The sequence below is a fragment of the Rhinoraja longicauda genome, chromosome 6 (assembly GCF_053455715.1).
Source record: "Rhinoraja longicauda isolate Sanriku21f chromosome 6, sRhiLon1.1, whole genome shotgun sequence".
Lineage (NCBI taxonomy): Eukaryota > Metazoa > Chordata > Chondrichthyes > Rajiformes > Arhynchobatidae > Rhinoraja > Rhinoraja longicauda.
The window spans coordinates 2,669,934-2,692,380 of NC_135958.1; the positions used below are offsets into that span (position 1 = coordinate 2,669,934).

At 42.1% G+C, this 22,447-nt stretch overlaps 1 protein-coding gene across 1 annotated transcript in view; it reads left to right on the plus strand.

Moving 5' to 3' along the window:
- The window catches only part of LOC144594687 (dynein axonemal heavy chain 5-like), a 147,242-nt gene that overhangs the window by 112,727 nt on the left and 12,068 nt on the right, over window positions 1-22,447 (plus strand). Inside the window, exons 61-72 of the mRNA XM_078401529.1 lie at window positions 911-1,090; window positions 2,087-2,224; window positions 4,244-4,379; window positions 5,869-6,185; window positions 6,867-7,022; window positions 7,486-7,668; window positions 8,956-9,199; window positions 11,122-11,236; window positions 13,570-13,760; window positions 14,849-14,970; window positions 17,707-17,859; window positions 21,373-21,618. Of these exons, the coding sequence (XP_078257655.1) occupies window positions 911-1,090; window positions 2,087-2,224; window positions 4,244-4,379; window positions 5,869-6,185; window positions 6,867-7,022; window positions 7,486-7,668; window positions 8,956-9,199; window positions 11,122-11,236; window positions 13,570-13,760; window positions 14,849-14,970; window positions 17,707-17,859; window positions 21,373-21,618 (2,181 nt within the window). The remainder of the gene's footprint in view (window positions 1-910; window positions 1,091-2,086; window positions 2,225-4,243; window positions 4,380-5,868; window positions 6,186-6,866; window positions 7,023-7,485; window positions 7,669-8,955; window positions 9,200-11,121; window positions 11,237-13,569; window positions 13,761-14,848; window positions 14,971-17,706; window positions 17,860-21,372; window positions 21,619-22,447) is intronic.

Here is a 22,447-nt window from a genome sequence, read left to right on the forward strand (position 1 = left end):
CTTCTTCCAATTGTTTATATTCAGCTTTAATGGTTGTTGTGTTAGTTGCTAATTGACTGCAGAAAAACGATTAGAATTGGGAAGACAATTCTGGTTAGGGTTGCCAACTATCTCACTCCCAAATAAGGGACAAGGTGATGTCACCACCCCGTGCCCCACGTGATCTCACCCAGCCAGATGCCACGTGCTCCCGCTCCATCAATGGCAGCCGCCCGGGCCAGGAGGCGGGTTGCTACGCAACCTCCGTTAGGCAGCGCCTGGATCTCTGGACCTACGCTGTCCGGGCCTACACTGTCCGGGCCTACACTGTCCGGGCCTACACTGTCCAGACCTACACTGTCCGGGCCTACACTGTCCAGACCTACGCTGTCCGGGCCTACGCTGTCCGGGCCTACGCTGTCCGGGCCTACGCTGTCCAGACCTACGCTGTCCGGGCCTACGCTGTCCAGACCTACACTGTCCGGGCCTACAACGCCCCCGGGCCTAATATGGGACAAGGTCAGTCCCATATGGGACAAACCAATTTAGCCCAAAATATGGGATGTCCCGGCTAATACGGGACAGTTGGCAACCCTAATTCTGGCCGTCTCTTCTCAGCCAGAAGGTAGTTTCAGAGCTTGGTCCTTATTGTAACTCTCGGTTCTTTGATTCTTTGTCTTGAACTTATTTGATTGAAATGCTTTTACTTACTGTTTACACAGTGAAACCCGATAGTGGAAAAACACCCAAAGAATCACAGTTTACATTGAATGTTAAGTGTCTCATTTGTTTTATTGAAAATTGCGCATGACTTCACTCAAACTTGGCAACGTAAATATGTCCCGACCTGCATGAGGTTGTTCCCTGAGGATATGTCTCCTAATTGAACATTTCTGTATTTGTCATCAAAATGGTTTCTTTGTTTTCATAGCAATTTCCTAAAGACACCATCAATGAAGAGACTGTTGAACTGCTCTGTCCCTATTTCCAAATGCCGGATTATAACATTGACGTGGCCAGACGGGTTTGTGGTAATGTTGCTGGTCTTTGTTCCTGGACTCGAGCCATGGCCTACTTCCATGAGATAAATAAAGAAGTCTTGCCTCTTCAGGTTTGTTACACATTCTTGCAGTGGCAGTCTGCATTAAAACTCACCAACACTGCAATTTATGACAAATTGAGGGGCGAATTTTTACTTTAGCGGTATAGCTGAGGCTGTCTGTCATTAGTTAGACTTACCATTGTGTGTTTTGGTTGTTAATTTTCTCATGCCTCAAGTTGCTGAAAGCACAATGAGGGAGATGATCATCCTAGGACAAGTTCTCAGTTGAACAAGACAAGCAATTGATGAGGTTTGTGAATTAAACAGTGCAAGAACTGAAATGGAAGTATGAATGAAAGTCAAATCACTGCCAAATCATGTTCGCTACAGACAGAGAAATAAAGAGGGCAGGGAGAGTGGTGTAAAACGGGCTAAACAAACTTTAACAAGTAAGAAAATAATTTTTAAATTATCATTCTATTTTAATAATGCCTGAAATCTGAAGGATTAACACTATACTTGTGATGGTTAATTTTCAGTGGCAATTGAATTGATTGCAGCTAATATATAACATAACTTATTCTTATCGAGTCCACATCACAAGATTGGAAATTGTTCAGCCAGATCTGAACACATGTCTCGGCTGCTTGTGAGTAGTGGTGGAAAGATTGGTGGAAACAGGGCCGCAACGTCAACGCTTTTTCCTCGACCCCATAACATAACTGAGATGATAGTTAGGTTTTGTGTGATGGGTTTTGCCCATTATTATCACACAAACGTTCACATACTCCCAACAGTATTTAAATTTCAATAATAAGCCAGAATACCAGTGAAGTGGTGTCTTGGGCAATAACACTTGCAGATTTGGATACCGAGCATCGACTCCTCGATGGAGGTTGCGGGTTCATTTTTATGCTCTAGTGAGTGGTTTTAGTGTCTGGTTATTTCCATAGAACCATTGATTATGATTTCCAATATTTGATTCTCATTTGGCTTTGAAACTTAAGGAAATATTTAATATTGCACTGCTTGCAATAGTTGAACCTCTTTTTCAATATCTTCAAGGCAAACCTTGCTGTACAGGAAAGCCGGCTGGCCATTGCCCTCGAGGATCTGAAGAAGGCTCAGTGTGAGCTTGATGCCAAGCAGGCTGAGCTGGATGCTGTGCAGATGGAATACGAGGAGGCAATGAGGGAGAAGCAGGTGAATAGGAGAATGCCGGTCACATGACTGGGATATTTTGTGCTGACTCCAGACTTTTGGTTGGAATGTGGGAAAGAAGGAAACATTTAGATGTTACTTTTCACCATCTTACAACGTCGCAGGCCCCAAAGCAGAAGCGCCCACGTGGTGGGGTTGGAAACTGGAAGGGTTCTGCGCTAATTCTGCTACCACCATCACCTACTGTACAAGTGATGGCTCCCACTGATTGTCGCCGGAAGCTTGCGTCCTTTTCAGGACGGATGATGACAGTGATGTAACATTTAGAACAGGGGCGATGGACACGAAAGAAGAAGAAGACAACATCACACAGCTTTCCAAAGCTAGATGTTGTGAATGTAGGGAATTGCTGCAGTTAACTAGCATACAGCAAAGATTCACAATGAGATAGTGATCCCACAGTTTAGTTTTTTATTGATGTTGGTTCAGCGATAAATATATAATTCTAAGCAGATCTTGTAATGACTTCAGGACTAAACTTGCCCTGGGCACTTTACCACCGGCCAGATATGCATTGGGTATTTTAACACAGCGAGAGCAGAAAAGCTGTTGGTAAGTTAGTAAGTCTTTTAATATATTTTGCAAAAATAGAGTGGGACGAGATGACAATGTCCCATGTAGATTATAGATCATCTGCAATGTTCTGCAACTACCAAAATCAACGATGATCGGAAATCTCAACTGTTGTGGTGTGCATTTAGTACGATAAATATCAGAGCTCATGAAAGGAAACGGCACACAGAGATTAAAGCAACCTCAGCCCTGTGATCAGCAGGCCACCAAACAGTCCTCCCATAAGATAGGGTGCACTCCCAATCTCCCAACCTACCCCACTGCAGACCTTGCACTTTTAAAAATTTGCACTTTCTTTGTAATTGTGGTGCTATTATTGTGCAACACGATATTCTACACTCTAGTATGTTTCTCTTTGCACTATCTAATGTGTTCATGTATGGTACGGTTTGTGTGGATAGCATGCAAAAAAAGGATTTTTACTTTAGTTTGGTACATGTGACAATAATAATAATAAACAAAAGATGTCAGAGGCAGAGTGACCTGAGTATGTGATGCATTCAGCGTTACGAACTGGGGATGAATTTTTAGCCATGAACCTACCGGATTTTATAACATAAGGCATAAGCAAGAGGTGGCCAAGCGGCTTCATTCAATAGGATTGTGTCCGATCCAATTCTGACCTCAACACCACTCTCCCACAATTGCCCCTGAATCAGCGAGTCCCTCAAATTCAAATGTCTGTCAATTTCCGCAATGCCTGGGGTGGGAGAAGAAATGTGTCCTCATTTCCTCCTTGTTTTAGACATCACACCAGGAGAAACTTTCTCTCCGCATCCATCCTGTCAGACTCCCTTACCCAATGTCCTCTCATCCCTTCAATCCTTCCTTCACACAGTATTTGTGTGAATTTGCGGACTCTTAGGGAAGGCTGGTGTGTAATTTTGATGTGAAACTTTATCTAATGAACTACATTTTTTGACAATCCTCCATCTTCACACTTGGCTATTTAAATGGCTGGTAATTCACTTGGATTGCATGAATAACCTGATATGGGTCAGAAATCTAATGGTCATTTTGATTAGTGATTTTTGAGGTGGACCTCTTTGAAATGTACAGAATAGTGAAAGGCTTGGATGGAGTGGATGTGGAGAGGAGAGTCTAGAACTAGAGATCATAGCCTCAGAATTAAAGGATGTTCTTTTAGGAAGGAGATGAGGAGAAATGTCAGAGGGTGGTGAATCTGTGGAGTTCTTTGCAACAGAAGGCTGTGGAGGCCAAGTCAGTGGACATTTTTAAGGCAGAGATAGATAGATTCTTGATTAGTACGGGTGTCAGAGGTTATGGGGAGAAGGCAGGAGAATGGGGTCAGGAGGGAGAGATAGATCAGCCATGATTGAATGGTGGAATAGACTTGATGGGCCGAGTGGCCTAATTCTACTCCTATTCCTTATGAGCTGATAACTGATTTCATGACGTGATTCTCAGACACTACGAGAGGATGCTGAACGCTGCCGGCAGAAGATGCAAATGGCTTCAAGTCTGATCGATGGTCTGTCAAATGAGAAAGAACGCTGGACTGAGCAAGGCAAAGAATTTGCTGCTGAGGAGAAAAGACTTGTGGGTAAGCAGAAACAAAGGAATGTAGCAATGCTTTCCACTGACATTGTTCATGAAAAGTCTGACAAATAATCATAACACCTCAATGAACAAATATGCCAAAATTCAGAGCCAATTTCCATGTGGCAAACTGAATCTGACCATCTTCTGACTTCTCCGTTCTAAATGGCCTACCCCTTATTCTTAAACAGTGGCCCCTGGTTCTGTACTCCCCAACATTGGGAACATGTTTCCTGACTCTAACGTGTCCAACCCCTTAATAATCATATGTTTCGATAAGATCCCCTCTCATCCTTCTAAATTCCAGTGTATACAAGCCTAGTCGCTCCAGTGTTTCAACATACGACAGTCCCGCCATTCCGGGAATTAACCTTGTGAACCTACGCTGCACGCCCTCAAGAACAAGAATATCCTTCCTCAAATTTGGAGACCAAAACTGCACACAGCACTCCAGGTGCGGTCTCACTAGGGCCCTGTACAACTGCAGAAGGACCTCTTTGCTCCTATACTCAACTCCTCTTATTATGAAGGCCAACATTCCATTGGCTTTCTTCACTGCCTGCTGTACCTGCATGCTTCCTTTCAGTGACTAAAGCAATAGGACACCCAGAACTCGTTGTACGTCCCCTTTTCCTAACATGACACCATTCAGATAATAATCTGCCTTCCTATTCTTACCACCAAAGTGGATATCCTCACACTTATCCACATTAAACTGCATCTGCCATGCATCCGCCCACTCACACAACCTGTCCAAGTCACCCTGCAACCTCATAGCATCTTCCTCACATTTCACACTGTCACCCAGCTTTGCGTCATCTGCAAATTTGCTAATGTTACTTTTAATTCCTTCATCCAAGTCATTGATGTATATTGTAAATAGCTGCAATCCCAGCACCAAGCCTTGCGGTACCCCACTAGTTACTGCCTGCCATTCTGAAAGGGACCCATTTATCCCCACTCTTTGCTTTCTGTCTGCCAACCAATTTTCTATCCATGTCAGTACCCTACCCCCAATACCATGTGCTCTAATTTTGCCCACTAATCTCCTATGTGGGACCTTGTTGAAGGCTTTCTGAAAGTCGAGGTACACCACATCCACCGGCTCTCCCCTGTCCATTTTCCTAGTTACATCCTCAAAAAATTCCAGAAGATGTAACAGTCATGCAGGGCTCACATGCACTGGCCATGTACATGAGGCATACTGAAGGTCAGAAGGAAAATCACAGGTTGCAAAGGCCTAACAATCAGTCATCTCTCTTGTTATAGTTGTATCTTTTTACTGAAGTTACAATGTGCTGCCCACATAAACAATGAGTTGTGCAATATTTCTGCTTGTCCGTTTAACCATCCACCTGCCACTGAGAAATAAATGATTTTCAGCTCATCTGATTATTGCATCGTTCATGCCAGAGTAAACTATTCTGCAGTAGGATTTGTACAGATGCACCATTCCTTAATCTAATAAGTTTATGTTCTCATGTTCGTTACAGGTAATGTTCTGCTGGCTACAGCTTTTTTGTCCTACTCTGGTCCTTTTAACCAGGAATTCAGAAACCAGTTGTTAAGCAAATGGCAGCAAGAAATAACATTACGTAATATCCCTTTCACAACAAATCTGAATGTCTCGGAGATGCTTATTGATGGTCCCACAGTTGGAGAATGGAATTTACAAGGCCTTCCGAATGACGACCTCTCAATACAAAATGGAATAATTATTACAAAGGCAGCTCGCTATCCTCTGTTAATTGATCCTCAGGCTCAGGGGAAGACCTGGATAAAGAACAATGAAGCTAAAAATGAGCTTCAGGTAATCGACATGCACTGTGGTGATTAAATATGTTTCCCGAATCTGCAGTTCATGTTAATAGCCACGATATCCCTGATATTGTTGCGAGATGAAACAACAGTTTTAATATTTTTCAAATGAATTAAAATGAGCAAATAAAATAACCAATTAACCACAATTTGCTGCACAAATCCCAAAATACTAATTTTTAATTGACAGATTATAAATGCAAATGCAAATGCAAATTGCCTTGCAAGTATTTCGCATTTCATTAGAATCTTGTTTGTCGGTTGACGATGAGGAAATATTTCATGGGGAGAGCAGAAAGCAATAAAGAAGTCATCCATCGTTCCTCGTTGTAATGTTGATCAGTCATTGACCAGAGTGGATTCAGTGGTACAATGCTAAATTTGAGTGAAAATCTATAACACTGTAGGAATGGTCAATAAAGATGGAAAGGAAAAAAAAAATGCAAGAAAAAAAATCATTTATCCCATCAAATTTACTGGCTCTAGGATGAGTGAGAGAGAGAAAACGGGTTTACAGGTTTTTGTACAAAGGGTATCTAATAAATAGTGACGGTTTCAGATTTGTTCCATTATATTTATCTTGTATATATGTTCAGGCTCCTGGAATATAGAGGCTACAAAGTTGATAAAAAATAATGCATAATGCACTAGAAGTAGTTTCTCTCTGTTACAGGTAACAACACTGAATCATAAATATTTCAGAAATCATTTGGAGGACTGCCTTTCACTTGGTAGACCATTATTAATTGAGGATGTCGGAGATGAATTGGATCCAGCACTGGACTGTGTGTTGGAGAAAAACTTCATTAAAACTGGCTCAACACACAAGGTAACTAATAAATCTTTCAAAGTGTCAATAAAGAATCCAAATTTAATCAAACGTTTCTGCTCGCCGTGTGGTGTCCCTCACATTGTAGATTTGACATTTTTTTTGGAAACAGGCCCTTTGGCCCACCAAGTCCACCTGTACCATTGATCACCTGTTCACACCAGCTCTATGATATCTCACGTTTGCATCCACCATCCTACACACCAGGGACAATTTACAATTAACCTGTAAACCTGCATGTCTTTGGGATGTGGGAAGAAACCGGAGCACCCAGTGGAAACCCATTTGGTCACAAGGAGAATGTGCAAACTCCACTCAGACAGCACCCCTGATCAGGATCGCACTGGCACCGAGACTGCAGTTCTACCAGCTGTGCCACCGTGCTGCGTCATTTCAACACTTATTCTTGGGATATGGGTATCACCAACAAAAGCAACTGTATGATATATTTTCTTTTCTGTAGGTGAAAATAGGAGACAAGGAAACAGAGGTCATGAATGGTTTCAAACTGTACATCACCTCAAAACTGGCAAACCCTGCTTTTACCCCTGAAATAAGTGCCCGGACTTCAATTATTGACTTTACTGTCACCATTAAAGGTCTGGAGGAACAACTGTTGGGACGAACCATTCTCACTGAGAAGCAGGTAACAAACTCCTTCAGTTCATCGCCTGTGCTGAATGTGAGAGAATTTACAAAATGATCAGACATTATTCAGGCATCAAAGATTTTCAACTGCTCATTAAGTGTAAAAACAAGAACAAATTAAAATCATCCATGATAGTTGCAGTTCCTTTCTTACATCCCTGTGATATTTCCCATATTATGCTTTGTTCAATCGAGGCATAACACTTTGGCAGCCTGTAGGCTCCTGCAACACATGTCTTCATTTCTCTGTTTTCCTTATTTCCAACCAAACTGATTCTTCCAAAGATTCACAGCATCTGTATCACAACTCAGCCCCATGAGTGGATACTTTCCTTGGTTTACAATGCTACGCCACCTCCTTCTCCTTTTTGCCTACTTTTTTTAGAACATCAAATAATCTGGAATATTGCATTCTCAGTCCATGTCGCCCTGTAACCATGTTTCTGTACACCTTGTTTCTATTTTACACTCACTCGCCCACTTAGTCTTCTGCTCTGTTACACCCACCGTAACTATAAGCATGTATTCAAGAATTAGGAGAAGTAAAAATGGTTCCGCTTTCCCACGGCTTCTTTGCTTGAATATCACAGAGACGATGACCACACTTACACAATTGCAGTTTTAATTTGCCCTGGATCACAAAATATTTGGTAACGGTTAAATAGGAAGTCCCATTTTACTCATGCACATGAGTCAAATAAATCATATTTGTTTAAATGCCATTTATCATTTCATTGAAATTAGATTTCTGCATGCCAGCACAATGAATTCTGTTTAGGTTACTAGTAACTGCTCTTATAGAGGCCAATGAATTCCAATGTATTTAATCCCCATTCCTTTCCAAAAAAGGGTACCTGAAATTTGTGATTTACATCAGCAATTGGCTCTTAGAGCAAGATGTCCCAGAAGATTACTAAATGTAGTTTCCACTTATTATTTGAGATCATTATGCCTTTGTAGCAAGAATTAATTCTTGACAAACATTTAATTGCATTGGTGTGAAAAGAAAAGAAGAAAGGTTTAAATAGTTTAGAATGTAAAATTGAAGACAAATGTATAAAACAATTGTCCGTGAGTTTGTAGTATGTAAAATTCTCAATTGAAAGTGATACTTATTTAAATTCAGAAATGGAACACATTCTGTCATTATGCAGTAAACACTTCCACCTAAATGTCCGAGGAAGGGTCTCGACCTGAAACACCATCCATCCAGTCCCCTCCACAGACGCCGCCTGACCTGCTATGTTCAATTATTTCTTACTCCACCTGTTCTTCTTTCTTTAAGGAACTGGAGAGAGAGAGAACAAACCTGATGGAGGATGTGACTGCAAATAAAAGAAAGATGAAGGAGTTGGAAGATAATCTCCTTTACCGTTTAACAACCACCCAGGGTTCCCTGGTGGACGACGAAAGTCTCATCATCGTGCTTCGAAATACGAAGCAGACAGCCGAAGAGGTAACCGAGAAGCTGAAGACAGCAGCTGAGACAGAAATGCAAATTAACAGTGCCAGAGAAGAGTACAGACTAGGTGAGTCAGCATGTTCTGTGGAATCTAATGCATCAACTCACCATTGTATAAATGCTGGGTTTAAAAAAAATAAGCTAACTGCTTCAATTTATTTACACATTTGTGCTTAATTGTTTTCTAATGGACTTGAGGCTCTGCAAATAAACATACATTAAAAAAAAACATTCAAGGGTGCTCATCACTGACTGTCTTAACTTGCCAATTTATTTGTGGTGATTTTCAAGAGGCAAGTCAAGAATGTTTGACGGCTATATATAGCAACAATGGAACAATGAACTTCAAACGCAGCCACGTGACAGGCTTGGAAACATAGTACACATAGATAATATATATAATAATCAAAAATTCAATCAATTAATAACCCCGAATACTAGTGCAAAACACTCAAAGTTCCTTCGTGCAATCCAGTGTCGTGGAGTGTTCTTGGTGGTTATTGGGATGAAGCTCTTCTTGAACCTAGCAGGCTACCGATGATAGGAGTGAAATGAAAGTGTGGCCAGGGTGTCGCGGGTCTTTGATACCGGCTGACCTTTTGATGCAGCACCTCCTATGATGGTCGGAGTCCGTGATGGACCGGGCGGCCAGTATTATTTTACATTAATTCAATTGGTAACAGAAATGGAGAATGCCGATTGCACTGAATAAAAAGCATCATCGGTGAGAAACGAAATAAAGGGGACATTTTGAGTCAAAGTCCCTTCGTCAGAATGGTAAATATGAGAAGGCAAGCAGGTGCTGTCCTCCCACCCCCTCTCCTATTGTCGATAGACTGCCCTTCCTGTTGGATGTTGCAAGAATAACGAGAAGTTATTTGGCTTCAAACCTGGTTTAATGACCATCGAGAATGCAACGTAACAGACACGGCCACAGTCCCTCGACCACCAGAACCACCGAGTAGCACGCGTGTGCAGGATAACCTCCTCCAGGCACGGTGCCTGCTATAGCTCCCCCTAGACTGTGAACACCCGACTGATCTACACTTCCCACCTCCCCTCTCTGACAATTAAAACAAGTGTGCTTTCACACTTCTGATTTCAGTTTTGTTGCTGGGGGTCTTGGCAGCTCTGTTTCCCCGCCACGGATTCTGCTGGACCTACTGGGTTTTTCCTTTATTCCCTCGATTTTTGTTTCTGATTTCCAGCATCTGCAGTTTATTGCTCTTTAATAAACCGCCAGGCTCTCATTGTATCTTTGATTGATTAATGTATCCTTTTAATATAAGAAAGAAACAGACAATTTGAAAACACTCAGTGCATCAAGCAGAGAGAAGGACAGCTTATGTTTTAAATTAAAAGTCAATGGCCTTTCAGCAACCCAGTTTACTAAAATGCGGCTTTGAAATTAAGTGGAGGCTCCAATGAAATTGAACTCATGATGTTGAAATGTCAAACCGTGACCGCTGTCTTTAAATATATATTGAGCTTAAAGCAGGGTTCAGAGATGCAGCATGGAAACAGGTCCTTCGGCCCACCAAGTCTATGCCGACCATTGATCACCCATACACAAGTTCTATACTATCCCATTCTACACACTAGGGGCAATTTACAGAAGCCAATTAACCTACAAACCTGCGCATCTTTGGAATGTGGGAGGAAAAGGAAGAATCCAGAGAAAACCCACGTAGTCACAGGGAAAATGTACAAACTCTGTACAGACTGCACCCATAGTCAGAATCGAACCCGGGTCTCCGGCGCTGTGAGGCAGTAGTTCTACCACTGCACGACTGTGCTGCAAGGGGCGAGATTACATAATATTGCAGTATTGTTCTTTATAAATGAGGAATTCCCTTTAAAAGAAGCAAATTATATTATTGGGGGTGTGTCTAGGCATTCGTAGAAGGCAGGTGCAGTAAAAATTTTGATCTGAATTTAATTTTGCATTGTAGTGGGTGAATTGATAGATATTATGTTATTTTCATCCAGTTGCTACAAGAGGCAGCATTCTATATTTCCTGGTTGTTGAGATGAGTATGGTGAATGTGATGTATCAGACATCTCTACGGCAATTCCTTGGGATCTTTGACCTATCACTAGTCAGGTTGGTACCATGATTGTCTTTGCTTACATTGATCAGATTTAGATTTAGAGATACAGCGCGGAAACAGGCCCTTCGGCCCACCGAGTCCGCGCCGCCCAGCGATCCCCGCACATTAACACTATCCTACACCCACTAGGGACAATTTTTACATATTACCCTGTCAATTAACCTACATACCTGTACATCTTTGGAGTGTGGGAGGAAACCGAAGATCTCGGAGAAAACCCACGCAGGTCACGGGGAGAACGTACAAACTCCTTACAGTGCAGCACCCGTAGTCAGGATCGAACCTGAGTCTCCGGCGCTGCATTCGCTGTAAAGCAGCAACTCTACCGCTGCGCTATCGAAACCTATAAGATTATTAAGGGGTTGGACACGTTAGAGGCAGGAAACATGTTCCCAATGTTGGGGGAGTTCAGAACCAGGGGCCACAGTTTAAAAATAAGGGGTAGGCCATTTAGAACTAAGATGAGGAAAAACTTTTTCAGTCAGAGAGTTGTGAATCTGTGGAATTCTCTGCCTCAGAAGGCAGTGGAGGCCAATTCTCTGAATGCATTCAAGAGAGAGCTGGATAGAGCTCTTAAGGATAGCGGAGTCAGGGGGTATGGGGAGAAGGCAGGAGCGGGGTACTGATTGAGAATGATCAGCCATGATCACATTGAATGGCGGTGCTGGCTCGAAGGGCCGAATGGCCTCCTCCTGCACCTATTGTCTATTGTCAATGCTGAACCAAAGTATTGCATTCTACTTCAACATTTCCTTCTTTCTTCCCAAATAGGCAAACGTTCCTTTTTACGTGTTTTAAATCCAATTGTACCCGGGTCTCGCAGCAGCCATGATCCAATGGGAACTGCCAGAATTCAGCCGCTCCTACTTAATGTGTCTGGGAGTCGCACGCTTTCATTGTGAAAGGGAGGAGTCTGAGCCTCATTGGGGACAGGTGCCAGAACCTGACACTTCACCATTGTGACGAGGAGAGGAGTCTTGAAACACTTCACATTGGCTACCAAGAGGCTTGCTAGAATGTTGTGCTGGGAAAGGCTGGCCGTGTGATCAACAAACACAGTCAGTTGAAATGGGTCATCAACCCAGTGGAAAAAGGGAATGGCTTGAATTATTACTTGATTTAAATCTTTTAAATTATTTGTTTGCATTTCGATATGATTTTAATTAGATTTAATTAAAATGGGCTGAGGTATTAAATGGGTAGGAAGGAACAGCAGATGCAGATGCTGGTCTACATCGAAGACAGACACACAATGCTGGAGTAACTCAGCGGGACAGGCAGCATCTCTGGAGAGAAGGAATGGGTGACGTTTCGGATCGGAACCCTTCTGGTGTTAAGTGGGCCAGGAACACTAAAGCATCTCCCTAGGCTGACACACTTCCTGGAGCAAACTCCACCTCAAACGATGTCTATTGGGTGCAGCCATCTCCATCTGAAAACACCTGGGATTGGAGAGGCGAGATTGAGGCATTGGGTTGAGCCATCAATCCTGTTCAAGATGATCTGACCCATTGGTCCTTTCATTTTTAATGTTGTGATTTTCTCTTCTCTTCAAGTCAGATTGCCTTCCAACTAATCTTTGCGTCTTTTCTGAAATGTAGTCACGAACAGAAACTGACATTCACAGAAGAAATTTACAATGCAGGAGGAGGTCATTTGCCCCTTCCTGCCCGTGCAAGTAACAGAGAACATTTAACATATTGAGGCAGCCCAAGGCAGCCAGGCTAACTAACACTGACACCAAGCCAACGAAGGAAACGCGAGACAAATTGTCTACAAGTCTGGTCATTAGCGTGGATCTTGAGATGGAGAGAGCAGTGGATATGGAGCATATTCTGGAACTGAGGACTTAAATGGTTGTAGCCGTATTTGGTATTAGCACCGAAGGGTAAGTTGGCAACAGCAGGGCCAGAAATGAAAGATTTCTAGATGAGGCTACAGAGACAAAGTGGAGAAATCCCCTATAGATCTCTGCAGATGATGATCTTATGAATTAGACACTACTGTACTGGAATCTATTGGTATCACAAAATGCTGAAGAGGGTCTTGACCCGAAACGTCACCCATTCCCTCTCTCCTAGATCCTGCCTGACCTGCTGAGTTACTCCAGGTCACGGGGAGAACGTACAAACTCCGTATAGACGGCGCCCTGAGTCTCCGGCGCTGCGTTCGCTGTAAGGCAGCAACTCTACCGCTGCGCCACTGTGCCGCCCTGTTATAGTTCATTCCTTCTTTCTTTCTGTCCCACCAATTTTCATTGCAATTTTTTTAAATATTAAAGATAATTATGTTGTATTTAATTTTCTTTCAAAACAAATTCTACCAGATCCATCAGAAGTCCATTCACCAGCAAGAGAATAGTGAGCATTATTGATTATATGACATATGCGGTCTATGCCTACACGGCTCGTGGTTTGTACGAACAACATAAATTCCTTTTCACGCTTCTGCTCACATTGAAAATTGACATGCAGAGCTACAAGATTAAGCATGAAGAATTTTTCACTCTCATAAAAGGTAACTTTGTTCAAAGGCAGTGAATCCATAACTTTAAAACAAAATGTTTAAATGTTTTCATGACAGCTAAATTAAAGAGCATGGACTTTAGTTGTGAATTGTTTTATCAAAAACAATCCATCCATTCAAACTTCAATTTTCCATATTTTAATATCTATCAGATCTCTTCGATCTGCTTGTCTTTGTCATCTATGCAAGACAAGACCAGACAGACCAAACTCCCCACCATTGTAGATGTAGCCCAAGTCCATCACACACACCACACTCCCCACCATTGTAGATGTGGCCCAGTGTGTCACACACACCACACTCCCCACCATTGTAGGTGGAGCCCAGTCTGTCACACACACCACACTCACCACCATTGTAGATGTAGCCCAGTCCATCACACACACCACACTCCCCACCATTGTAGATGTGGCCCAGCCCATCACACACACCACACTCCCCACCATTGTAGATGGAGCCCAGTCTGTCACACACACCACACTCCCCACCATTGTAGATGGAACCCAGTCCGTCACACACACCACACTCCCCACCATTGTAGATGGAACCCAGTCCGTCACACACACCACACTCCCCACCATTGTAGATGTAGTCCAGTCCATCACACACACCACACTCCCCACCATTGTAGATGGAGCCCAGTCTGTCACACACACCAGACTCCCCACCAAACCACTTCCTCTCTGGCAGTGACGGCCAGGAAGTTTATGTTAACTTTTATGTAGTTGTGTGTCTTGTTGCTTTTTTGGTATGACTGTATGGCAAAATCATATTCCTTGCATGTTTTTACATACTTGGTTAATAAATTAATTACAATTGCAATCGTGCTCTCTGTAATCTCATATAGTTACTCCGTTGACAGTCTGATGGATTTATTATGTGTAGGAAGGAACTGCAGATGCTGGTTTACACCGAAGATGGACACAAAATGCTAAAGTAAGTCAGTGGGACAGGCAGCTTCTCTGGAGAGAAGGAACCTGAAACGTCCTTTGAGTTACTCCAGCATTTTGTGCCTATTTTATATTTTTATGTTTTTAACTCTGGGCTCCATATTATGTGTCCTCCCATTTGAATTTCAGGTGGTGCCTCATTGGACCTCAAAGCCTGCCCTCAAAAACCCGCCAAGTGGATTCTTGATATGACATGGCTAAATCTAGTTGAACTCAGTAAACTTCATCAGTTTAGAGACATCCTTGTCCAGGTAAAGTACAAGGCGATCAGTTAGACCACTGAATGCATCATTGCGTGTTCAATAAAAATACTCTTTTATTTAGCTTCGACCGCAGACTTAGGCAAGCATTGACATGTTGAATATGCACAATATTCTTTTATCTAGTTGACCAAGGTAGTGTTCTGATAAACTTTAAATCCAAGCTGTAACTTCCAAATTAACTTTTGATAGCCAAGTAGGAAAATGCATCAAAATGGCTGCTACCATTGCTACACGTGATTAACTTGCACCTATTTGACTTAGGGCAGACTGCGTGTGAAATTTGTGAGCCCTGCTTGCTCTCATTATTACAGCTTCCAACCAGTAGGCAGAAGGGGAGAAGGCAGGAACGGGGTACTGATTGAGAATGATCAGCCATGATCACATTGAATGGTGGTGCTGGCTCGAAGGGCCGAATGGCCTCCTCCTGCACCTATTGTCTATTGTCTATAGCACTACCCACATTGTTCACTGCATTAGAACCTCACCCAATGGCAAAATTAAACACGTGACAGGCACCAGTTTTTGTAAGCTGGCCGTGTTTAAATCAGCCTGTACCTTTTGAAGTGCGTTGCTAGAAAGGGCCTCATCTGAACTACGTGGGACTAGGTTCTTCATTAAAAGAATAAAAGGGGTCCTCGCCAGGAAACTAGTGTTTAGGAAAATGAGTCTTGCAAGTGACATCAAAATCAACACAAAAAAAAATCTACAATTATATTTAGAATAGAAAAGGTGGTCCAGCAGTAGAAGATCAAAATTAATGAAGAAAATAATGCCACCCATAGAATTTCTATTATAAAGTCACGCGAGACAACACCTTTGCAATTTTGACAAATTTGCCTCTCAGCCTTTGAGCTGAATCCGCAGTGGTTCAAATATATATATTTTTTTTAAATTGCACAAAAAGTCTGACAATGTGACTTGTCCATTCTAACAAAATCTGGATTTGCCTTAATATTTACATTTACCTACCCTGTTTTGCATAAACAAATAGCCACGGGTCTTTTTTCCTCTCTCCTTTCAATTTTGCACAGCTGCAGGGACTTAGTTGGATATGTGTTACAGAGTCTTTTGAGCAAACTGAATGCAGCCCATTATGTGGAATGGCAGATGGAAAGAATATCTGTACTTGTTCTGGATTTCTGCACCAAATAAATATTTTTTTAAAAGACCCAACAAACATGCAGTTGTTGTTCCTTCCCAAATAACTCTACAGTTGTGTCTCTTGTCACTGAAAGCCACAACTAGAGAGTAGTCCTGAGCTATTATCTACCTCATTGGTGACCCTCAAACTATCTTTGTAAGAAAATAACTGCAGATGCTGGTACAAATCGAAGGTATCACAAAATGCTGGAGTAACTCAGCAGGTCAGGCAGCATCTCAGGAGAGAAGGAATGGGTGACTTTTCGGGTCGAGACCCTTCTTCAGACTGATGTTTGATCGGATTTTAAAGGCTTTATCTTGAACTAAACGTTATTCCCTTATCATGTATCTGTACACTGTAAATGGTCGATTTGTAATCATGTATTGTCTTTCCGCTGACTGGTTAGCACACAACAAAAACTTTACACTGTACCTCAGTACATGTGAAGTAAACTGAACTGAACTTAAATAACTGTTTAACTTTAAGTCATTCAACCAGAAGTGTCCTTCAAACTTGCATCTTTCTCTCGTATTCACCTATCTCTGGTGGTGATCTGTGAGATGTGTTGATGATGTGTATAAATACAACAAATGTAAATATTCATACTCCTGATGTCAGGTTTGCAAAATAAACAGTAGTTTTAAATCAGTATTCAGTTGAATGTAAGATACCAGGTGATTTAAGAGTTACCAGATACTGAAGGCTGGACATAATGGATTTATGGATAAATAGTAGGTACAGTTAAAGTTTCTGTTAAAAAGCTACAGGATGAAAAATGTGACTAGATTAGAAAAGTCTACTCTTCACACCTAAATATTAAAAGCACTTATTAAAAATATTTTAGATCTTTCCACAAAATGCCATTAAATGTTATGATTATTTAAATTCAATATCACACTTCTATTTCTGATATTTTAATGTACTCTAAAGGCACTCACGCTGAATGTAACTGAACAGTATTAGTTGCATAAAAAATCCCAGTTTGGTTTAATGAGAGAGTCCAATGAGAATGAGGGAATTCGATCCAAGACTTGATGTAAAGTTGGTTGACCTTGTAGGGGTTCCATTATGGGTATCAGTGTTACTTTGGGGAGATAGGGGGGCAAATCATCAAATCAATGCAGAGTTTGGCAGATTGAAATTACGTGGAGCAAGGGGGAAACCTCGTTGTTGCCAACTAGCATGGGTTGTACATGGTCTGTCTCATGTTTGTCTTGATCACCAGCTTTAAAAAATGCAAACAGCGTCGAGATCATTTTTAAGGTTGAATTATCCATCAGTTCCCCTTATGCAGACATTATGTATTTCCAGCACTAAATCATCAGGTACAGTGGTCACCATGCTCAGATAGCAGTCTGACCATTTCTACAATCATGAATGCGTGATTGAATAGCGAGTAGACTTGATGGGCCGAATGGCCTAATTCTGCTCCTGTAACTTATGAAAATAGATGGGTGGCAAAATGTTGCTTGTACTGCCTGTACTAGTGCTCCCCATGTGTGAAATTCAGGTTTGGAGAGTTTGCAATTTGTTTGGAATTCTATTTTCCTTGACTGTTCTTTATCTGTTTATTACGTTGATAGATTGGTGAAAATGAAAAGCAGTGGAAAAGTTGGTTTGATAAAGATGCACCAGAAGAGGAAACGATTATGCCTGATGATTACCATGAATCTCTGGATTGCTTTCGCAAACTTTTATTAGTCCGATCCTGGTGTGCGGATAGAACCATTGCACAGGTGGAGCTACTGCAACTGAGAAATGGTTGATGACTGCCTTTAACGTAGAATTAAATGGCAATGATATCACAAAAATAGGCTGTTCCTCCATGGCAGTCCATGTTGGTATTCAATCCCCAACAAGCAGTGAAATTTAATAATTTTGGGGACTGAAGGCTGCTAAATCCCCAGGGCCTGATGGTCTGCATCCCAGGGTACTTAAAGAGGTGGCTCTAGAAATCATGGATGCATTGGTGATCATTTTCCAATGTTCTATAGATTCAGGACCAGTTCCTGTGGATTGGAGGATAGCAAATGTTATCCCACTTTTTAAGAAAGGAGCGAGAGAGAAAACAGGTAATTATAGACCAGTTAGTCTGACATCAGTGGTGGGGAAGATGCTGGAGTCAATTATAAAAGACGAAATTGCGGAGCATTTGGATAGCCGTAACAGGATCGTTCCGAGTCAGCATGGATTTACGAAGGGAAAATCATGCTTGACTAATCTTCAGGAATTTTTTGAGGATGTAACTAGGAAAATGGACAGGGGAGAGCAAGTGGATGTGGTGTACATCGTGGTGGCAAAATTAGAGCACATGGTATTGGGGGTAGGGTACTGACATGGATAGAAAATTGGTTGGCAGACAGAAAGCAAAGAGTGGGGATAAATGGGTCCCTTTCAGAATGGCAGGCAGTGACTAGTGGGGTACCGCAAGGCTCGGTGCTGGGACCGCAGCTATTTACAATGTACATTAATGAAGGGATTAAAAGTAACATTAGCAAATTTGCAGATGACGCAAAGCTGGGTGGCAGTGTGAACTGTGCGGAAGATGCTATGAGGTTGCAGGGTGACTTGGACAGGTTGTGTGAGTGGGCGGATGCATGGCAGATGCAGTTTAATGTGGATAAGTGTGAGGATATCCACTTTGGTGGTAAGAATAGGAAGGCAGATTATTATCTGAATGGTGTCAAGTTAGGAAAAGGGGACATACAATGAGATCTGGGTGTCCTAGTGCATCAGTCACTGAAAGGAAGCATGCAGGTACAGCAGGCAGTGAAGAAAGCCAATGGAATGTTGGCCTTCATAACAAGAGGAGTTGAGTATAGGAGCAAAGGGGTCCTTCTGCAGTTGTACAGGGCCCTGGTGAGACTGCACCTGGAGTACTGTGTACAGTTTTGGTCTCCAAATTTGAGGAAGGATATTCTTGCTATTGAGGGCGTGCAGCATAGGTTCACTAGGTTAATTCCCGGAATGGCGGGACTGTCGTATGTTGAAAGACAAGAGTGACTAGGCTTGTATACACTGGAATTTAGAAGGATGAGAGGGGATCTTATTGAAACATATAAGATTATTAAGGGGTTGGACATGTTAGAGGCGGGAAACATGTTCCCAATGTTGGGGGAATCCAGAACCAGGGGTCACAGTTTAAGAATAAGGGGTAGTGCCATTTAGAACTGAGATGAGGAAAAACCTTTTCAGTCAGAGAGTTGTGAATCTGTGGAATTCTCTGCCTCAGAAGGCAGTGGAGGCCAATTCTCTGAATGCTTTCAAGAGAGAGCTGGATAGAGCTCTTAAGGATAGCGGAGTCAGGGGATATGGGGAGAAGGCAGGAACGGGGTACTGATTGAGAATGATCAGCCATGATCACATTGAATGGTGGTGCTGGCTCGAAGGGCCGAATGGCCTCCTCCTGCACCTATTGCCTATAAACGGCGAAACTGCTGGAAACGTTCAGCAGGACATGGAACATCCATGGAAAGAGCAACTGAGCTAATGTTTTAGGACCAAGACCACGTGTCCCAATTCTGTTTCTCTTTCTATGGGTATTTTTCACCCAGAGAGTTGTGAATTTATGGAATTCTCTGCCACAGAGGGCAGTGGAGGCCAATTCACTGGATGAATTTAAAAGAGAGTTAGATAGAGCTCTAGGGGCTAGCGAAATCAAGGGATATGGGGTGAAGGCAGGCATGGGTTACTGATTGTGGATGATCAGCCATGTTCACACTGAATGGGGGTGCTGGCTCGAAGGGCCGAATGGCCTCCTTCTGCACCTATTTTCTATGTTTCTATTGCCTGACCTGCTGGGTGTTTCCAGCATTTTCTGCTTTTATTTCAGCTTCTAATGTCGGGAGTTTTCTTTACTTTTTATTGTCTTGTGTCTATTCTGATCTTCGGCCCTGCCATTTCCTTCGAATACTTAATTTACCTACTCTTAAATATCAGGAATTCAATATGCACATTATAAATCTTCAATCAAGATAAACAATCTGCTCCAATCTGTTCCATCCCATTGTCCTGTATCAACGATGGTTCTGTTAGTAGCACACTTTTACTCAAGTCCCAGTGCGGAGACTTAAGCAAGAAAACCAGCCTGACGCATCAGTGCATCATGGGGAGAATGGTGAACTGTTAGAAATGTTGCATTTCAGATGAAATGCCAAATTAAATCCTTATGTGTGTAGATGTAAAAGATCCCATGAAGGAGCTGCAATGAAGAATGGTGGAATGGTCTCTAGTGTCCCCAATTGATATTTATTCCTAAAATACTTGGACCAATATCTGATGAACGTTGTGTGGGTGAGGTCCTTCTCACTTTACTTTTCAGGAAATTGATGAATATTAATGGGAATTTCCTTGGATTACAACGACCAATGAAAAATTGTCCATTAGCTGTAAAGTGTTTTCCGGAATGGTTTTTAATAAATCTTAGCCTTTAATGTTCCCTTTTTGATTTTCAACATTTCTGTGTCATTTCATGTCCTTTGGTCAATTAGGTAATGTCAATTCATCAAGATTTTCTCAATACTTGTTTCATTTCTTACCACTTGGAGAAACTACCCGATAATCAATCTCCTGTTTGTTGTGTTACTCGGATTTAAAAAAAATGTAGCTTGAATCTCAACTACTGACCAGAGGCAAAGGTGAAAACTCTACAAGTTTAGCCAAGGTGACGTCAAATGTAGGAATTAGGTGTACCTAATTCCTAAAGTCACTTACCTCTTGCGTCTGGACTGAGATCAGTTAATTAGGTATGGATATATTCTTCAGCTTTTCATAGAGAGAGACTTTATTCTCTGTGGTTCACTGCCGTCTGAGATATTGTGTTTGTCCACTAGACGTAGAGAATAGATAGTTTTTAAGGTGACGATTTCCATATACTCCATTCGTCGTTGTCGTGGCTATCCCTCGAGGTCGAGGATGATGGTCTACGTTCTGATGCCTGTGCGTGTGTTTAACGTGTACTTGATGTGGCACTCCAAGAAGCACACGCTCCTTCACAAATCAATCAACTCATTCCAATGGCAAGGCAACCAAGATGATTGGAGCTGATAGATCTGTTGCAGCCTTCATCATCCGCCTTCACAGCCGTTGAGTTCAAGATAACTTTGTCCGCCTGGTCCATGACACTTGTATTCAGACCCAGCAAAAATGCAGAAATATTTTCACTTGGATGTAATGTTGATTCTTTACAGGATAAATCTTACTTGCCTCTTGAAATGCCATTCTTGAATAGTTCTTTTGTCCACATACAGGCTCGTAAATATATCGTGGACTCTCTGGGCAAGAGATACATAGAAGGTGTCATCCTGGATCTTGAAAAGAGCTGGGAGGAGGCGGAACCCAGGAGCCCACTCATCTGTTTCCTCTCTATGGGATCGGATCCTACAGATCGCATCATTGCTCTTGGAAAGAGACTGAAAATCGAGACTCGCAGCGTGTCTATGGGCCAGGGCCAAGAAATGCATGCACGCAGATTACTACAGCAGACCATGACAAGTGTAAGCAAAATACCAAGCTCTCAGTTGGCACAGATAGAGTGGACAGTCAGAACATATTCCCCAGGGTGGAAATGTCAAAGACTAGAGGGCACAGCTTTAAGGTGAGAGGAGCAAAGTTTAAAGAAAGCAAGTGGGGCAAGTATTTTTTTTATACTGAGAATAATAGGTGCCTGGAACGTGTTGCCAAGGTGGTGGTGAAGGCAGATGTGATAGTGGCATTTAAGAGGCTTCTAGATAATTACATTGATATGAAGGGGATACAGCAATTACAGATCACGAGCAGTCAGGAGGTTAGTTTGACATGCCATCATGATCAGCAGGGACATTTTGAGCCAAAAGGTCTGTTCCTGTACTGTACTCTGTTATAAACATCTTATTAAAGAACCTAATGTTTGAATAGTCGTAGAAACTATGTTTGGTGCTCCAAGGCATTTTCAACATGATGTGCCACGAAGAATTGGGTAGTTTTCCAATCTCGTTACTTGGATGAACCCCTGATGTGAACAGCTCAGTGATGAGCACTGATAAATAGAAAGTGGGCACTAACCAATAAAGGGAAGTGTAAAAGTCAGGAAGACTATCAAAAAGAATTTGCAAAAGTGTCAGTCCCTAGTACCTGCCGTGGGAATGCTCTTCGGAAATCCTGACAGCAGTCTGCATCTCATCCCAGGGCAACTTTGTCTGTGGAACTGATGCGCTACAATGCTGAGAACTGTATTCTGCACTCTGTTTCTTCCCCTTTGCTCTAACTATTGTACTTACAGTAAGCTCGACTTGATTGTATTTATGTTTGGTCTATCTAATCTGAAGATAGACACAAAAAGCTGGA